A 16,371-nucleotide genomic window follows, 5' to 3' on the forward strand; every position below is an offset into this window, starting at 1 on the left:
TTAATACTGTAATGTATACTTGAAAGCTGCTAAAAGGATAGATCTTTAAAGTTTCTATCACAATAAAAATATTAATCTATGCAAGGTGATGGATGTATTAACTAAACTTATTGTGATAATCATTTCATAATATATATATAAAATCATTGTTGTACATCTTAAATTTATATAATGTTATATGTCAATTATATCTCAATAAAGCTAGAAAAATGAAAACAGACTCAACATATTCCAAACCAACATTCTTCAGACTGGAGTATGTAGTGTGTAAGAAGACTTCATATGGCCTGTGGGGGCAGGGATAGTTTGCAGGGAATCAGTTTCAAGACCCTCAATTTCTTTTTTTTAATTTTATTTTACTTTTTAACTTTACAATATTGTACTGGATGCCTGGGGCTGGTGCACTGGGAAGACCCTCAATTTCTAATGATCTCTTTTTTTTCATAAGACACCTGCTTGAGTAAGGATATGCAGTAATTCTTTTCATAAGTCACCTTCTTATAATGCTTGTTACTATACGTACATTTATTTGTGTGTGTATGTGACAAAGACTTACATCTAAAATATGTAACCAACTTCTATAAATCAATACATTTAAAAAAGAAATAGAAAATGGGAGAGAGACTTGAATAGACATTTTGTAAAAAAAAAAAAAAAAGATATTCAAAAGGAAAATTAGCATAAATAAATTAGCATAAACATGAAACATGACCAATTTCATTTGTCATTTGGGAAACACAGATTAAAACTACAATGAGATACCATTATATATCTACCAAAGTATCTAAATTAAAAATACTAACAATACCAAGCACTGGAGACGATGGGGAGCAACACTAGAACTCTCACACTATTGCTGGTGAGTGGCACAAAGTGAACTTAGGAAAAAGGAACAAAAGAACTTTCTGGTGGGGGTAGAAATGTTCTGTATTTTGTTCTGGGCAGTGGTTACACAAAAGTATACATATAAAAAAATTCATCAGCTAAACTCTTAAAATCTGTCTATTCTATAGTAAGTAAATTATATCTTAACAAAACTATGATTATTTTAAAAGTAAATTTCATAGCTTCATAGATATTATTACATGTGGCTCAACCATTTCACAGTTGTAAAATATTCCATTGTCAGACTATACCACAATTTATTCATTTTCTAGGAAGAGGGAATTTGGGGTGACTCTGGGGTTTTGCTCCTATAAACACTTCTACAAACATTACCGTGTATGTCTCCAAGGGTATATATGTAGAAGAACTCCTTGGGTATATTCTTAGAAATTAAATTTATTGGTATAGAGTATGTGAATGGTTAACTTTAATAGATAATGTTTTTCAAAACATTTTCAAACCGTTTTCCTAAGTAGTTGTACCAGTGTACTCTCACCAGCAATGATTTAGAGAGACTCTTTACCTGCATCTCTTCCAAACCCTATTACTGTCAGACTTTTTAATTTTTAGTTTTATCTCACTGAAGTCCTGATTTGTATTTCCCTGATCACAAATGTAACTGAGCATCTTGTTGCTCGTTCATCAGCCAAATGCAGGTCCTTGTTTGTAAAGATGTCTGGTCCTGTCCAGTTGCTTGTCCATTTCCTACTAGGCGGTTGGTCTACTTTGTATTGATTTGTAAGAAACACTGAGATTTCATGATATTGATTTTTTCTTGGTTATTTGGGTTACAAAAGCCTTCTCCTAGTCTATAATCTATCAGTTTTCCCTAAAAGGCTGTTTTATGAATAGAAGTTCTAAAGATTAATATAAGTCAAGTTTATTCCTCATTCCTTTTATGTTAATGACTTTGGTATCTTGTTTATAAAATCCTTTTCTACACACTCCAAGTTCCAAAAGGGTTTCACCTATATTTACACTAAAAGTTAAATATAAATTTGTATTATTTAAGTCCTTGACTGATTAGAAGTTGACTTTTGTCTACCATGTGAGATAGGAACCCAATTTCTTTTTCTTCATATGGACAGCCATTTATCTGAACTCCAGTTGTTGAATAATCTCTCCTTTTTTCCACTGACGCATCATACTACCACTGTCATAAATGTTCCAGACGTGTATGGATATGTTTCCACACTTTCTATTTTATTCTACTGGTCAATTTGTTTACTACTATATCATTATCACACTGTGCTAACTAAATAGTCTTAATTTCTGTTACAGCAAAATACTCAAAAAAGCCTTGGCTATTTTTGACCCTTTATACTTCACTATAAATTTTAGGGTTGCAAAAAGAGGAATTTTGATTGGATTTGCTTTGTATATGTACATCAATATGAGGAAATAAATTTTTATGATATTTAGTCTCCTGATGTAAATAATGGTATATATTTACACTTGAATTTTTCTTCAATGTTTTCCCATAAAATTTCATAACTTTCCTCAAAGAAGTCTTACAAATCTAATGCTGCATTTCTAGAAATTATAAATTTGTGAATACAGTTTTACATGTCTTCATTTTTTTTGCATTTTATATTGTTGGTTGCTAGTGAAAATAAGTGCAGTTGACTTTGTATATCAATCTCATTTTCCCCAGTTTTACTGAGGTATGATTAGTATATAGAGCTTCCAGGTGGCACACTGGTAAAGAATCCTCATGCCAATGCAGGAAGCGCAAGAGATGTGGGTTTGATCCCTGGGTCAGGATGATTCCCTGGAGTAGGAAATGGCAACCTGCTCCAGTATTCTTGCCTGCAGGATTCCATGGACAAAGGAGCCTGGTGGGCCACCGCCCATGGGTCACAAAGAGCTGGACATGACTGAATGAGTACACACACACAGTTGGTATACAACACTGTGTACGTTTAAGGTGTACAATGTATTGATTTGACACTCCTATTTATTGATGTATATCAGACTTAAAGAAGAAAGTAGGGAAAACCACTAGACCATTCAGGTATAACCTAAATCAAATCCCTTATGATTATACAGTGGAAGTGACAAATAGATTTAAGGGCCTAGATCTGATAGATAGAGTGCCTGATGAACTATGGAATGAGGTTCGTGACATTGCACAGGAGACAGGGATCAAACCCATCCCCACGGAAAAGAAATGCAAAAAAGCAAAATGGCTGTCTGGGGAGGCCTTACAAATAGCTGTGAAAAGAAGAGAAGAGAAAAGCAAAGGAGAAAAGGAAAGATATAAACATCTGAATGCAGAGTTCCAAAGAATAGCAAGAAGAGATTAAGAAAGCCTTCTTCAGTGATCAATGTAAAGAAATAGAGGAAAAACAACAGAATGGGAAAGACTAGGGATCTCTTCAAGAAAATCAGAGATACCAAAGGAACATTTCCTGCAAAGATGGGCTCGATAAAGGACAGAAATGGTATGGACCTAACAGAAGCAGAAGATATTAAGAAGAGATGGCAAGAATACACAGAAAAACTGTACAAAAAAGATCTTCACGACCCAGATAATCACGATGGTGTGATCACTGACCTACAGCCAGACATCCTGGAATGTGAAGTCAAGTGGGCCTTAGGAAGCATCACTACGAACAAAGCTAGTGGAGGTGATAGAATTACAGTAGAGCTATTCCAAATCCTGAAAGATGATGCTGTGAAAGTGCTGCACTCAATATGCCAGCAAATTTGGAAAACTCAGCAGTGGCCACAGGACTGGAAAAGGTCAGTTTTCATTCCAATCCCAAAGAAAGGCAATGCCAAAGAATGCTCAAACTACCGCACAATTGCACTCATCTCACACACTAGTAAAGTAATGCTCAAAATTCTCCAAGCCAGGCTTCAGCAATATGTGAACCGTGAACTTCCTGATGTTCAAGCTGGTTTTAGAAAAGGCAGAGGTACCAGAGATCAAATTGCCAACATCCGCTGGATCATGGAAAAAGCAAGAGAGTTCCATAAAAGCATCTATTTCTGCTTTATTGACTATGCCAACGCCTTTGACTGTGTGGATCACAGTAAACTGTGGAAAATTCTGAAAGAGATGGGAATACCAGACCACCTGATCCGCCTCTTGAGAAATTTGTATGCAGGTCAGGAAGCAACAGTTAGAACTGGACATGGAACAACAGACTGGTTCCAAATAGGAAAAGGAATACTCCTTTTCCTGTATATTGTCACCCTGCTTATTTAACTTCTATGCAGAGTACATCATGAGAAATGCTGGACTTGAAGAAACACAAGCTGGAATCAAGATTGCCGGGAGAAATATCAATAACCTCAGATATGCAAATGACACCACCCTTATGGCAGAAAGTGAAGAGGAACTAAAAAGCCTCTTGATGAAAGTGAATGTGGAGAGTGAAAAAGTTGGCTTAAAGCTCAACATTCAGAAAACGAAGATCATGGCATCCAGTCCCATCACTTCATGGGAAATAGATGGGGAAACAATGGAAACAGTGGCTGACTTTATTTTTTGGGGCTCCAAAATCACTGCAGATGGTGACTGCAGCCATGAAATTAAAAGACGCTTACTCCTTGGAAGGAAAGTTATGACCAACCTAGATGGCATATTCAAAAGCAGAGACATTACTTTGCCAGCAAAGGTCCATTTAGTCAAGGCTATGGTTTTTCCTGTGGTCACGTATGGATGTGTGAGTTGGACTGTGAAGAAGGCTGAGCACCAAAGAATTGATGCTTTTGAACTTTGGTGTTGGAGAAGACTCTTGAGAGTCCCTTGGACTGCAAGGAGATCCAACCAGTCCATTCTGAAGGAGATCAGCCCTGGGATTTCTTTGGAGGGAATGATGCTAAAGCTGAAACTCCAGTACTTTGGCCACCTCATGCGAAGAGTTGACTCATTGGAAAAGACTGATGCTGGGAGGGATTGGGGGCAAGAGAAGGGGACAACAGAAGATGGGATGGCTGGATGGCATCACTGACTCGATGGACGTGGGTCTCAGTGAACTCCGGGAGTTGGTGATGGACAGGGAGGCCTGGCGTGCTGCGATTCATGGGGTCGCAAGGAGTCGGACACGACTGAGCGACTGATCTGATCTGATCTGATCTGACCACCCTTAAATCCAGCTATCTTTCTCAGCTCTCTTATTATTATAAGAGTTTGTCTAGTCATTTGTATATTACTGCAAATAATAAAAGTTTTATCTCTGCTTTCCAATTCTCATGACTTTATTTTCCTTGTCTTAGACAAAGATCAACAATATTCAAAAAACTACTAGAAGCTGACTTCCTTGACTTAGCTCTTTATTTAAAGAAAATGCTTCTCCCATTTCCCATTTAAAATATTTGCTGTAATCTTTTATCAGGTTAAGGACATTTTCTTTCATTCCTAATTATGAATGTATGTTGGGTCTTACTTCAAGACAAGTGCTTTCTTTGAAATGATGATATCTTTTCTCCTTTAATATATTAATGTAGGAATTTATATTTATAGATTTTTTTTTCTGAAATTAAACCATCATTGTATTTTAGGGAAAATCCAACATGATTATGACCTATTTATAAGCACAGTTGAATCCAATTTCCTAATATTTTGTTTAAGGTTTTAGATCTATATAAATAAACAAAATGGATCTTTTTCATAGGCTTGCTTTTCACTGGTCTAATTTTGTTATACTAGAATATACAGAATTAATACGCTGCCTAAGTTTTTAGATTTATTAATAAACAGTTGGTGGTGCTATTCTTGTATCTTTTTAATCTTTATCCTTTAAATTTTTGCCTTATCTGCAGCTGTATTCCTTTTTTCCTGTGAAATATTATTTCTGATTTCTTTCTTTCTTTTTTTTGCCAAAGGTTTATCTATTTGTTGATTCTATTGGTGTCAAAGAAAAAAAAGAGAGAAAGACCAAAGAAGAGGACACAGTATATTCATAATAACCCAGATTTAAAATGTGAGATCATATACACATGATAAGCATTGAGAAAGGAGAGAGAACATTGGTACATGAGAGGGGGCTAAACTGGAAGATGCAGACAACAGATTTTCAAAGCCGTAAAGGATTAAAGAAAAATGTATAGAGTGGGACAAGTTGTAATAAACTTCAAAGTTTATTACAAACTTATTCTATTTCAAAGAATCAAATGTTGGTCTTAGTGATCTTCTCTTTTCTACCTTTGCTTTCTATTTATTTTCAACCTTAGGTTTATTTTTCCTACTATTTATTTGTATATATTCTGTTGGGATATTTTCCCAAAATTTTAAGTTGGATATGTAGTTCCCTTTTAGCCTTTCTTCTTCCCAATATACATACATTAGGTGATATTAATAAATTTCTGCTGAAACTTTTTTACTGTATCCACAGGTTTTGATATGCTGTGTTTTCATTACCATTCAGTTCTAGAAATTAAAAACTTTTTCTCATTAGGATCTATTTTTTTAACCCATGACTTATCTAGAAGCATGTGATTTAATTTCCAAATATATGCAGTATTTAATCTCATTTTGATTAACTTTCAACTTAATTGTATATTGTTAGAGAACATAATCTATGAAATTTATGAAGGCTTGCTTCCTTCCTGGTTAGATTAATCTTGGTAAATGTTCCTTCCATGTGTGGTTAAGAAAAATGTATATTCCCTAATTGTTAGATGCAGAATTGTATGTGTCCACCAAAATAAGCTTGTTAATTGTATTGTTAAATATCCTTACTTCTGTTTTCATATGCTTCACATATTAGTAATTGAGAGAAGTGCATTAAAATCTCCCACTATGGTGGTGAATTTGCCAATTTCTCCATTGAATTTTGTCAATTTTTGATATATATTTTTGAGGTTACCTTATTAGTTGCATGTGTTTAAACTTCTACATTTTGTTTGGATTGAACTGTTATCATTATACAGTAATCTTCATTATCTCTAATGATGATGATTTGTTTGTTGCAAGGTAGATTTAATTGATATTAATTCAGTTACTCAGGCTTTTTTTGGTTAGTGTTTGCCTAGTGTGTTCTTTTCCACTCTTTTTCTTTCAATATTTCTGTGCCCTTATGCTTCAAATGTGCTTCCTGTAAATAGCACTTAGCTAGAAATTTAAAACTTCAACCTGACATTATGTCTTTTAACAGGTACTTCTAACCCATTAACTTATTTGAAGTTGTTTCTACTATTCAAGTTTATTACAACTTGTCCCACTCTATACATTTTTCTTTAATCCTTTACGGCTTTGAAAATCTGTTATCTACATCTTCCAGTTTAGCCCCCTCTCATGTACCAATGTTCTCTCTCCTTTCTCAATGCTTATCATGTGTATATGATCTCACATTTTAAATCTGGGTTATTATGAATATACTGTGTCCTCTTCTTTGGTCTTTCTCTCTTTTTTTTCTTTGACACCAACAGACTTTACCAAGGTATTTAAAGACTCTTGGTACACACAGCTCTTACAGTGTCTACTGAGTTTCTTTGACCTTTTTAACTATTTCTACAAGTGTTTTAAATCTATGACTTATGTGGCAAACCTGAGGCTTTGTATACTTAACAATATTTTTTATCATTGCCTTTCACTTGAATGACAATGTCAAAGGATATAAAATTCTAAGTTTAAATGTTTTTCCTTTAATACATTTAGAATTATTACTCCATTTACACGTGCATCCAATAATGCTGCTAAAAAGTAAGGTGTCAAGGTTATTCTTGTTCTTTTTATGATATTGCTCTTCCTCTCTGGGAACATTGAGAATTTTCTGTTTTTGATGTTCTTAGATCTTATTACATCTATTTTGTCAGTTTTTCCTTCTCTCTCCTATCTGGTGGTCTATCATTATTTAAAGCTGAAGTCTTTTTTCTTTAATTCTGATGAATTATCTCTATTATTTCTAAAAGATTTCCTTCTCCCCATTTTCACTTTTTTGCCTGAGATTACTATTATATGAATCTTGTAACTTTTACTTTCAACTCCACATAGCTTCATTTTTGCTAAAGTTTTCAGTATGTTTATCTTCATCTGTTCCCATCTATAAAGTTCCATTAAAGTTACATAATCTGATCATCTAGTTTTTTAAATTCACTCTTCATTTGCACCCACTTCACTACTTATCCTACATAACTGTATGTCTGTCAACTATTACACCTAAATGGTTCTGTTTTACCATTTCATTTCTTGCTTCATATTATTAACATCTTCACTTATCTCTTTTGGCATGTGCACTTTGTTGACTTCTAAAGTCTGGGTCTGCCTATTCTAAACTCTCCTAATGGTGTGTGAAATATGGCCTGTGAGCTCACACTCCTTGGGGTGTACTAGCTCCTCAGGAAAACAGACCAGAACCAGATCTTCAGCCCCAGGAGCTCAAAATTCTAGGGACTAAAAATCTGCCCCCACCAAGCAACTCAACTTAGGATTTCATAATCAACCTTCTCTTCCAAGGAGAAGTCACCTTAGGAGGAGGCACTTCTAAAACTATAATCTACCTATCCTAGGGGGTGGAGGCCAACAGGTAAGTCATTGGTTTAGATCCAGTAATTCCCACCCATTTTCCTTAGCTTCTCACTCAAGCAGGGCATCAGCACTGCTCTGATTTTATTACTTCTGATCCCTGTGAGAGAACAGGCACCAGTGTCCCAAGGCAAAGAGCGAGGCAAAGGGGGAACTTGGGTTGTCTTTGTCTTCCTATTTTTACTTCCTGTCCTGGTTGTAGTCTCACCCACCATACATGCCATCTCAAAATAGCCCTTTATCTTCCTAGGGGTATCCCTATTCTCTGAATCCTGTTACCATGAGGTTTCTCTCTAAAGTTACTCTAGGTTTAATCCTCAGAAAAGATGCAGTTGTTCAGTCGCTCAGCTGTGTCCAACTCTTTGCAACCCCATGGACTGCAGCATGCCAAGCTTCCCTGTCCTTCACCATCTCCTGGAGCTTGCTCAAACTCATGTCCATTGAGTTGGTGATGCCATCCAACCATCTTGTCCTCTGTTGTCCCCTTCTCCTCTTGCCTTCAATCTTTCCCAGGATCAGGGTCTTTTCAAATGAGTTAGTTCTTCGCATCAGAAGGCCAAAGGATTGGAGCTTCAGCTTCAGCACCAATCCTTCCAATGAATATTCAGCACTGATTTCCTTTAGGATTGACTGGTTTGATTTCCTTGCAGTCCAAGGGACTCTCAAGAGTCTTCTCTAACAACACAGTTCAAAAGCATCAATTCTTTGGCACTCAGCTTTCTTTATAGTCCAACTCTCACATCCATACATGACTACTGGAAAAACCATAGCTTTGACTAGATAGATCTTTGTCAGCAAAGTAACGTCTCTGCTTTTGAATACGCTGTCTAGGTTTGTCACAGCTTTTCTTCCAAGGAGCAAGTGTCTTTTAATTTCATGGTTGCAGTCACCACCATCTGCAGTGATTTTGGAGCCCAAGAAAATAAAGTCTGTCAATGTTTTCACTGTTTTCCCATCTGTTTTCCATGAACTGATGGGACTGGATGCCATGATCTTAGTTTTCTGAATGCTGAGTTTTAAGCCAGCTTTTACACTCTCCTCTTTCACCTTCATCAAGAGGCTCTTTAGTTCCTCTTCACTTTCTGCCATTAAAGTGTTAAAGTGGTATCATGTACATTTCTAAGACTGTTACTATTTCCCCCAGCAATCTTGATTCCAGTTTGTGATTCATCCAGCCTGGCATTTCACATGATGTACTCTGCACAGAAGTTAAATAATCTGGGTGACAATTTACGGCCTTAATGTACTCCTTTCCCAATTTTGAACCAGTCTATTGTTCCAAATCCATTTCTAACTGTTGCTCCTTGTCCTACATACAAGTTTCTCACTTAAGCAGTTTTTATAATCCACTAAAAGGAATAATAGCTCTCTTCTTAAAAACCTAATAGTACTACTACTACACTACTTACTTTATATAAATACATGTTTTATATATTAAATATAGTATATAATATACATATAATATAAATAAAAGTATATAATAATATTTAGAGAACATTTATATATTTTATAGTATATAATTTATTACATACCACATATCATATAGAGAGTACATTTTTATATGCTTATTTTAAATATATATATATTAAGTGAAGTGAAACTTTCTTAGTCATGTCCAACTCTTTGTGACCCCCATAGACTGTAGCCCACCAGGCTTCTCTATCCATGAGGTTTCCCAGGCAAGAATACTGGAGTGGGTTGCCATTTCCTTCTCCAGGGGATCTTCATGACCCAGGGATTGAACCCAGGTCTCCTGTATTGCAGGCGGACTTTTGCACACACACATATCAAATACGCATTCTCTGCCTGTGTTTTTTCTTCAATCCCTCCACTAGAGTGTGGGTAACCTATAGGAAAGGACTACGTCAGACTCATTCTTGTGTCCTCCACAGTACATAGTAGTTATTCAATAAATATTTGTTTGAATTATTAAGTATGTACCAATCATTGAATATTGAGTAAATGCCCAAGGTTCCTGGTTCATGAGCTTCTTTTTAACATAATTTTTTTTTAAAAAAACTTCATTAAAGAGGGCTTCAAAATCATATTCATATACATAAGATAATTCATAATTTAAGAGTAACTAAATATATAATATAAAGTTTAGAGCCTTAATATATTTAGGATGAAAATATATGGTAGCAAAAAAAATACCCAATAATTAGGTATCAGAAAATTTCAATTCTTTTCCATAAAGTGTAGGCTAAAGGTCAAAAACTAATGACTAAAACCTGAATAACAGTTTGTAAATTAGTGAACGAAGACCTGTTCATACATAGGAAAGAGTGTTCTGAAATTAGACCCTACACTTCATTATAAGAGCTTTGTAAAGTCTGACTATAAAGCAAAGCACACTGTAATTCATGGTGAATTACTCAAGGGAGAGACTGTTTTAATCATCTTTGTACCCTTATAGTACCTTATGAATTAAAATAAAAAAGCACTTGTTAAAATCAACATAGACATTTAAATGACGCCCTAGAAAAAGTGCTCCACAAGAGAAGCCAGCATATGAGAAGCACCACACCACAACAGAGTACCCCCTGCCCTCCACAGCTAGACGAATCCCTCGTGGAGCAGCAGAGACCCAGCACCGCCAAAAAGAATAAATAAATAAATGGTATTCATATAGTTGCAAAATAAATGAGTACGAAATGGGTAAGGAAGGCACAGTGTGGGGAATATAGTCAGTAACTATGTAATATCTTTGTACGGTGATGTATCGTAACTAACTTATCATTTTGAAATGTGAGGAAATATCCAATCAGTATGTTGTGTAACAGGAACTAACATAGCATCGTAGGTCAATTATACTTCAAAAACAAATTCATAGAAAGAGAGAGATTAAACTTGTGGTTACACGAGGCCAGGAATACGGAAGTAGGAATTGGATAGCTACAGTCAAAGACACAAATTCCCTGTTATAAGGTAAATAAGTACTAGGCAAGTAAAATTCCCAGTTTTAAGATACATAAGTACTAGGAATGTAATATACAGCATGATAAATATAATTAATACAGCTCTATGTTATATATGAAAGTTGATAGAGTAAATCCTGGGTTCTAATCACCAGGAAATACATTTTTTTCCAATTTCTTTCATTTTGTACCTATGTGGCTTCATTAAATTTATTGTGATGACCATTTCATGACACATGTAAGGCAAGTCACTATGCTATGCCCCTCAAACTTAAAAAACTGAAGGAAAAAAAAAAAGAATGGACTAAGGTTAACATCCATGTGTCAATATTGGCTCACTAGTTATGATAAACGTACTATAGTAATACAAGATCTCAACATTAGGGGAAACAAGGTGAGTGGTATATTGGAAGTCTTTGTATTATCTTCGCAGCTTTTTCATAAACCTAAAACTATTCTAAAATAAAAGGTTTATATAAAAAAATATAAATGACTGTTGTCCCATTTAAAATGAGCCACTCTGCAAGACTGATACACTATAATGATAATTTCCTTCTTTCAAAGAGCATGCAATTGTTCTCTACTATCTATGGCAGGAAGTTAAAACTCTTTAGTCTGGGATTCAAGGGCCCTCACAATTTTCCTTCCTTTTCTAAAAGTCTCATTTCCCACTTGTTTCCTGTAGGCGTCTTATCTGCCAGTCAAATTAAACTTCCTGATTTCACACTCGCTTGCCTCTGTACCTCTCTGGTCATTTGGCAATCTCTTATGCCATTTATCATTTTCTTCCTTGCATTATATCTTATACATAGCTTGTTTCCCTTATTATATTGTAAATTCCTCATGTCAGAGACTGGGTCCTATATGTCTTTAACTGAATTTTATTACCTAGCACAAGGCATGGTACATGGCAGGCACCAAAAAAAAAAAAAAAAAATCTGTTGAAGGAATCATTGAATAATACCAACAGAGCTCAATCTGGAAACCGCTTTTTGACAAGCCATAGAAGAAAAATGTTTCATTAATTTATAGCAAGGTTCTTAAATATAAGCAGGCATTGAAAGTACCAGGGAAACGTTAAATGTGCAAATTCTTGGTGTTAGTCGTTATCAGGGGATTGAATACCAAGGGGCAACTGTAACTATCTAACAAGGAATGAACTCCTGAACTACTGTTGAGAATAAAGAGGGCAAAAAGGTAGAAAAAGATAAAGAGGATAGCAGGCATACTCCTGGCAATGGGGTCATCATCAAACTCTCCCTTTGTAGGAAAGTCACTTATTGGCTGTTTTTCCTTGCATCTGACCTTGGACTTTTGAAATCAGGATGACAATATCTGTTTAAGACCCACTGACTTAAATGTACATAGGGAAGCAATGATTATTTTTCTCAGAATACTTTTCAGATGTGTACCGTATTTCAAAACGCACAATATATAGAGTAAACCATGGAAACTTTTTATCCAATAAAGCTCTTTGAAAAGAATGTCACTGTTTGTCCGGTATTGGAAGACAAGCTCTGGTTATAAAGTGGTAAGGCACTGAGAGAACTAACATGTCCTCTTTAGATTATTTCAAACAGAGGACACGAATTATAGGAAGCAAGACTTCAAGTGGTTAAGAAGAAAAGAGTTTTGCCTTTCAGAAGTTTACAAAATGCCAGTATTCTAAACTTCATATACTGAACTCCTCAGGATAGTCCGATATAGTACACGCTATCTGTCACTTCTCTATCCATTTGGCAAAGACTACATAGAGACAAATTGTTACAGAGGCTCAAAAATGGAGACTTCTGGAAAAATGACCAAAGCCAGAAATAAAGTTTCACTAATTAGAAAACAAATAATTAAATGGCCAAACCCGAATGTTGTGTGATGCTGAAAAGAGATAGATTTCTAAAGCACACCATCTGTTTTACAGTTTTTTATTTTGCTCTACTACAAATCTACTCAGCTGTTTTGCAATGATCTAGCTGCTAACTCATTTGCACAATTACTTTAGGCCAGAAATACTTATTGCACAGAATCATTTGAGAGTTCAACACATTCATAGAAGAGGGCAGTTATAAACCATTTTTGAGTGAAGGCAATTTTTTAGCCCTTAAAGACAACAAATTATTCCAATAAATGATTAGAAATTCCCAAAGGAAAATCACAGTGGTATCACTATAAATTTATGGTATCTAAAATCTATCAAGGACTCCAGGGTCACCATCAATCCCTCTGTTGGCTATTCTAATGAAAACTCATTCTCATCTTTACCTCTAGGCAGCATTTATCTGGGGGCTGACTGTTCTTGCTTTCTCAAACACTTTTCTTACTCAACTTTCTTGGCAGTACCCTCCTAACTTTCCTCTTTCCTCATTAGCTATTCCTTTTCAGCCTCCATTGCTAGCTTCTACTCTTCTAAATGTTGCAGTGTCTAAAAGCAGACTGCTGAGGCCTCTTGTCCTTTCTAACCGCATTTTCTTCCTAATTCATCTCTTCAACACAATGGCTTTATATGGCATCTGTATACTCAGGATTCACAGATTTATATCTCCAGTTCATTCTTCTCCAGTTCCAGGCTCATACTTTCGATGATCTATTGGAAATCGCATCTCAAATTTATCATGGCCAATGTGGAACTCTTGACTCACCACTCTTCCCCCAGGAAAAAAATGTTTCTCCTGCAGTCTTCCACATCTCGGTAAATGGCACTACCATCCAACCAGCTGTTAAAGCAAAATCTAAAATTCATCCTTGATTCCTCCCTTATCCTCATCCCTTATCTAATCCATCACCAAATATTAACAAATATATCTAAAAATATATCACATTTATTTCTCTTCAATTCTATTGCTACCACCTTGTCTAAGCCACCATCATTTCTCAACAATACTACTGTAATATAAGCATATCATGTATTATCTCCAATATCTAACACAGTGTCTAATAAGTAAAAGATGTAAAATATTCCTATGTCTCTGGAATCCCAGTTTCCATTTTCAGGCATTTTCTGACATACCTACAGACTTATTCATTCACTGAATCATCTACTCATTCAGCCATTATTTACTGAGTACTGTACTAATTGGCATTAGGCTTAACTGCACATTTCACAGTATCTCAAATATGACAGTCATTTGTTTCCTGTTCATCTAAAAATGTCTGGAGGTAGGCAGTCAAGGGCTGGTGTGGCAGCTCTATACGCTAAGAGCCCTGGTTCCTAGAATCATGTTGCTCTCGTATCCTGTTTATATTCCACTTTATTATCTAATATGGCTACTCAAACTCCATCCATCGCAGCTGCACTGCAGTCACTAGAAAAGAAGATGGATGTGAGGAATGCCATACTCCCTCCATTTAAGGGCACTTCCCAGAGATTACTCTTACCTGCACTTAGATCTCATTGACCAGCACTGTAACTAGCAAAGATAGGGGATAACTAGTAAAGAAGACTAGATAAGAATGTTACCAGTGAAAAGTCAGGATCCTCATGACCACAGAAGAAAGAGAGAATAATTATTGAGAGGTAATAGCATCCTCTTCCAAAGTTCCTGTTGTGACCAGGTAATGTTCTGGGTAACAGGGATACGAAGATCACTTAAGACAGGGTTACTGCTCGAGGCATTAGTGTAATGGGGGAAAGCAATATGCAAATGAATAATGACTCAAGATTTCAAGCCAGGCAACAGCCACTGTTAGGAGACCTTGGCTTTTCTGAGTCCCTGTAGATTCTCTGCATCCAAAGAGCTGAAAGAGAAGTAGACAGTTCCAGGGCTTTACATCACTAAACTATACAGACTGCGTCAACAGTCCACATCTTTAACAAAGGAAATTTCTCAGCTCTATTCTACTGGACTTGATACAATAGAAAAGTTCATTTAAACCTCTATAAACACATATAAACAACTGTGGTAGTAATTTTAACAGTTTGAAAATACCCATTTCAGAAATGTGTCAGCACTCAATAACTTTTTTAACTTGTCAGAAGATGAAACTAAATGACTGTTTTAAGACTATATATAGACTATAAGGCCAGATGAAAAGAAATAAGCAATGGTAGCGTGCCAACATTTTTTTAAAAAGGCAGTAGTATTGAAACTTACTGTTAACCACTGGTTATCTAGTAGTTCCTTAGCTGTGATTCTGTGAGCAGGGTCTACTTTCATAAGTTGTTTCAAAACACTTTTAGCTGCAAATAAAGGAAAAAATCCTATCTTATATATCTTAACTATAATTAATATCACATATTTTCCAATTTTAGGATTAAGTCTGTATGACACGAAGGAAACATATCAGTTATAGAATAAATATCATCAGTACATATGGCTAATACTAAACAAAGTTTAAGGCTGAAAGTGAGGTTTTATTGCCTGGATAACCTGGTTTATAGTCTTCAGTAAAAATTAGCTATTTGATCAGAAAATTTCCTCTTCAGTGTTTAGTATACATTTTCTGTTTTTAAGTTTCAACTATAAAAGTCACAGTGAAGATAGCACTATTTCCACAAGTAAATGGTTTTTATTTCTACAAGTAAATTTAATGGCTACTCAGAGATTTAAAGTATCTAAATTACTGGCTGGCTTTCTTATATTATGCATATTTGCTTTAATAAATAATAGCACATCTATACTTACCACAATCACTTATGGAATTCCAGATTGAATTTTTAAAATGTAGTTCTCCCTTTTTTATCAATTCAAAAAGCTTCTCTTCTGAGCTTGCCATAAAGGGTGCTTTCCCACATAATCTACAGCAAAGGCAATCATTCTGTTTAGATTCTTTTAAACAATCAAAATAAGGCTATTAAAAATTAAGTTTCCATAGAACTTGAAAGCAGTGGTGCTTCATATTTAAGTAAAGGAGAGGAAGAGGTGGGAACTTCTCTGGATTTAGAAATGGAAAAAAAGGGGTTTTGGGAGATTAGTGCTAGGCTCTTCTATCCATTGGAACTTCCACATGTGCAAAGCTCTTTCAGGTGGGAAAACACTAAGCTTAAATGGGGTTAAAATACAAAAAGGTGTGTGAGTTTAGGTGCACAGTAATAGTGGTGGAGAACAGAGGAGAGACACTTCAATGTGAGGAAGGGTAAGGCTATGCCTTAAGGTA

General features: G+C 35.5%; 1 protein-coding gene across 7 annotated transcripts in view; it reads right to left on the minus strand.

Moving 5' to 3' along the window:
- STK33 (serine/threonine kinase 33) overlaps nucleotides 1-16,371 on the minus strand; it is a 193,103-nt gene that overhangs the window by 22,352 nt on the left and 154,380 nt on the right. For all 7 annotated transcript variants that reach the window (XM_027563209.1, XM_027563207.1, XM_027563212.1 and 4 more), the window contains 2 exons: nucleotides 15,900-16,012; nucleotides 15,369-15,454 (listed from right to left, as the gene is read on the minus strand). In XM_027563209.1, coding sequence (XP_027419010.1) covers nucleotides 15,369-15,454; nucleotides 15,900-16,012 — 199 coding nt within the window. The remainder of the gene's footprint in view (nucleotides 1-15,368; nucleotides 15,455-15,899; nucleotides 16,013-16,371) is intronic.

Source organism: Bos indicus x Bos taurus, chromosome 15 (assembly GCF_003369695.1).
Source record: "Bos indicus x Bos taurus breed Angus x Brahman F1 hybrid chromosome 15, Bos_hybrid_MaternalHap_v2.0, whole genome shotgun sequence".
NCBI classification, from domain to species: domain Eukaryota; kingdom Metazoa; phylum Chordata; class Mammalia; order Artiodactyla; family Bovidae; genus Bos; species Bos indicus x Bos taurus.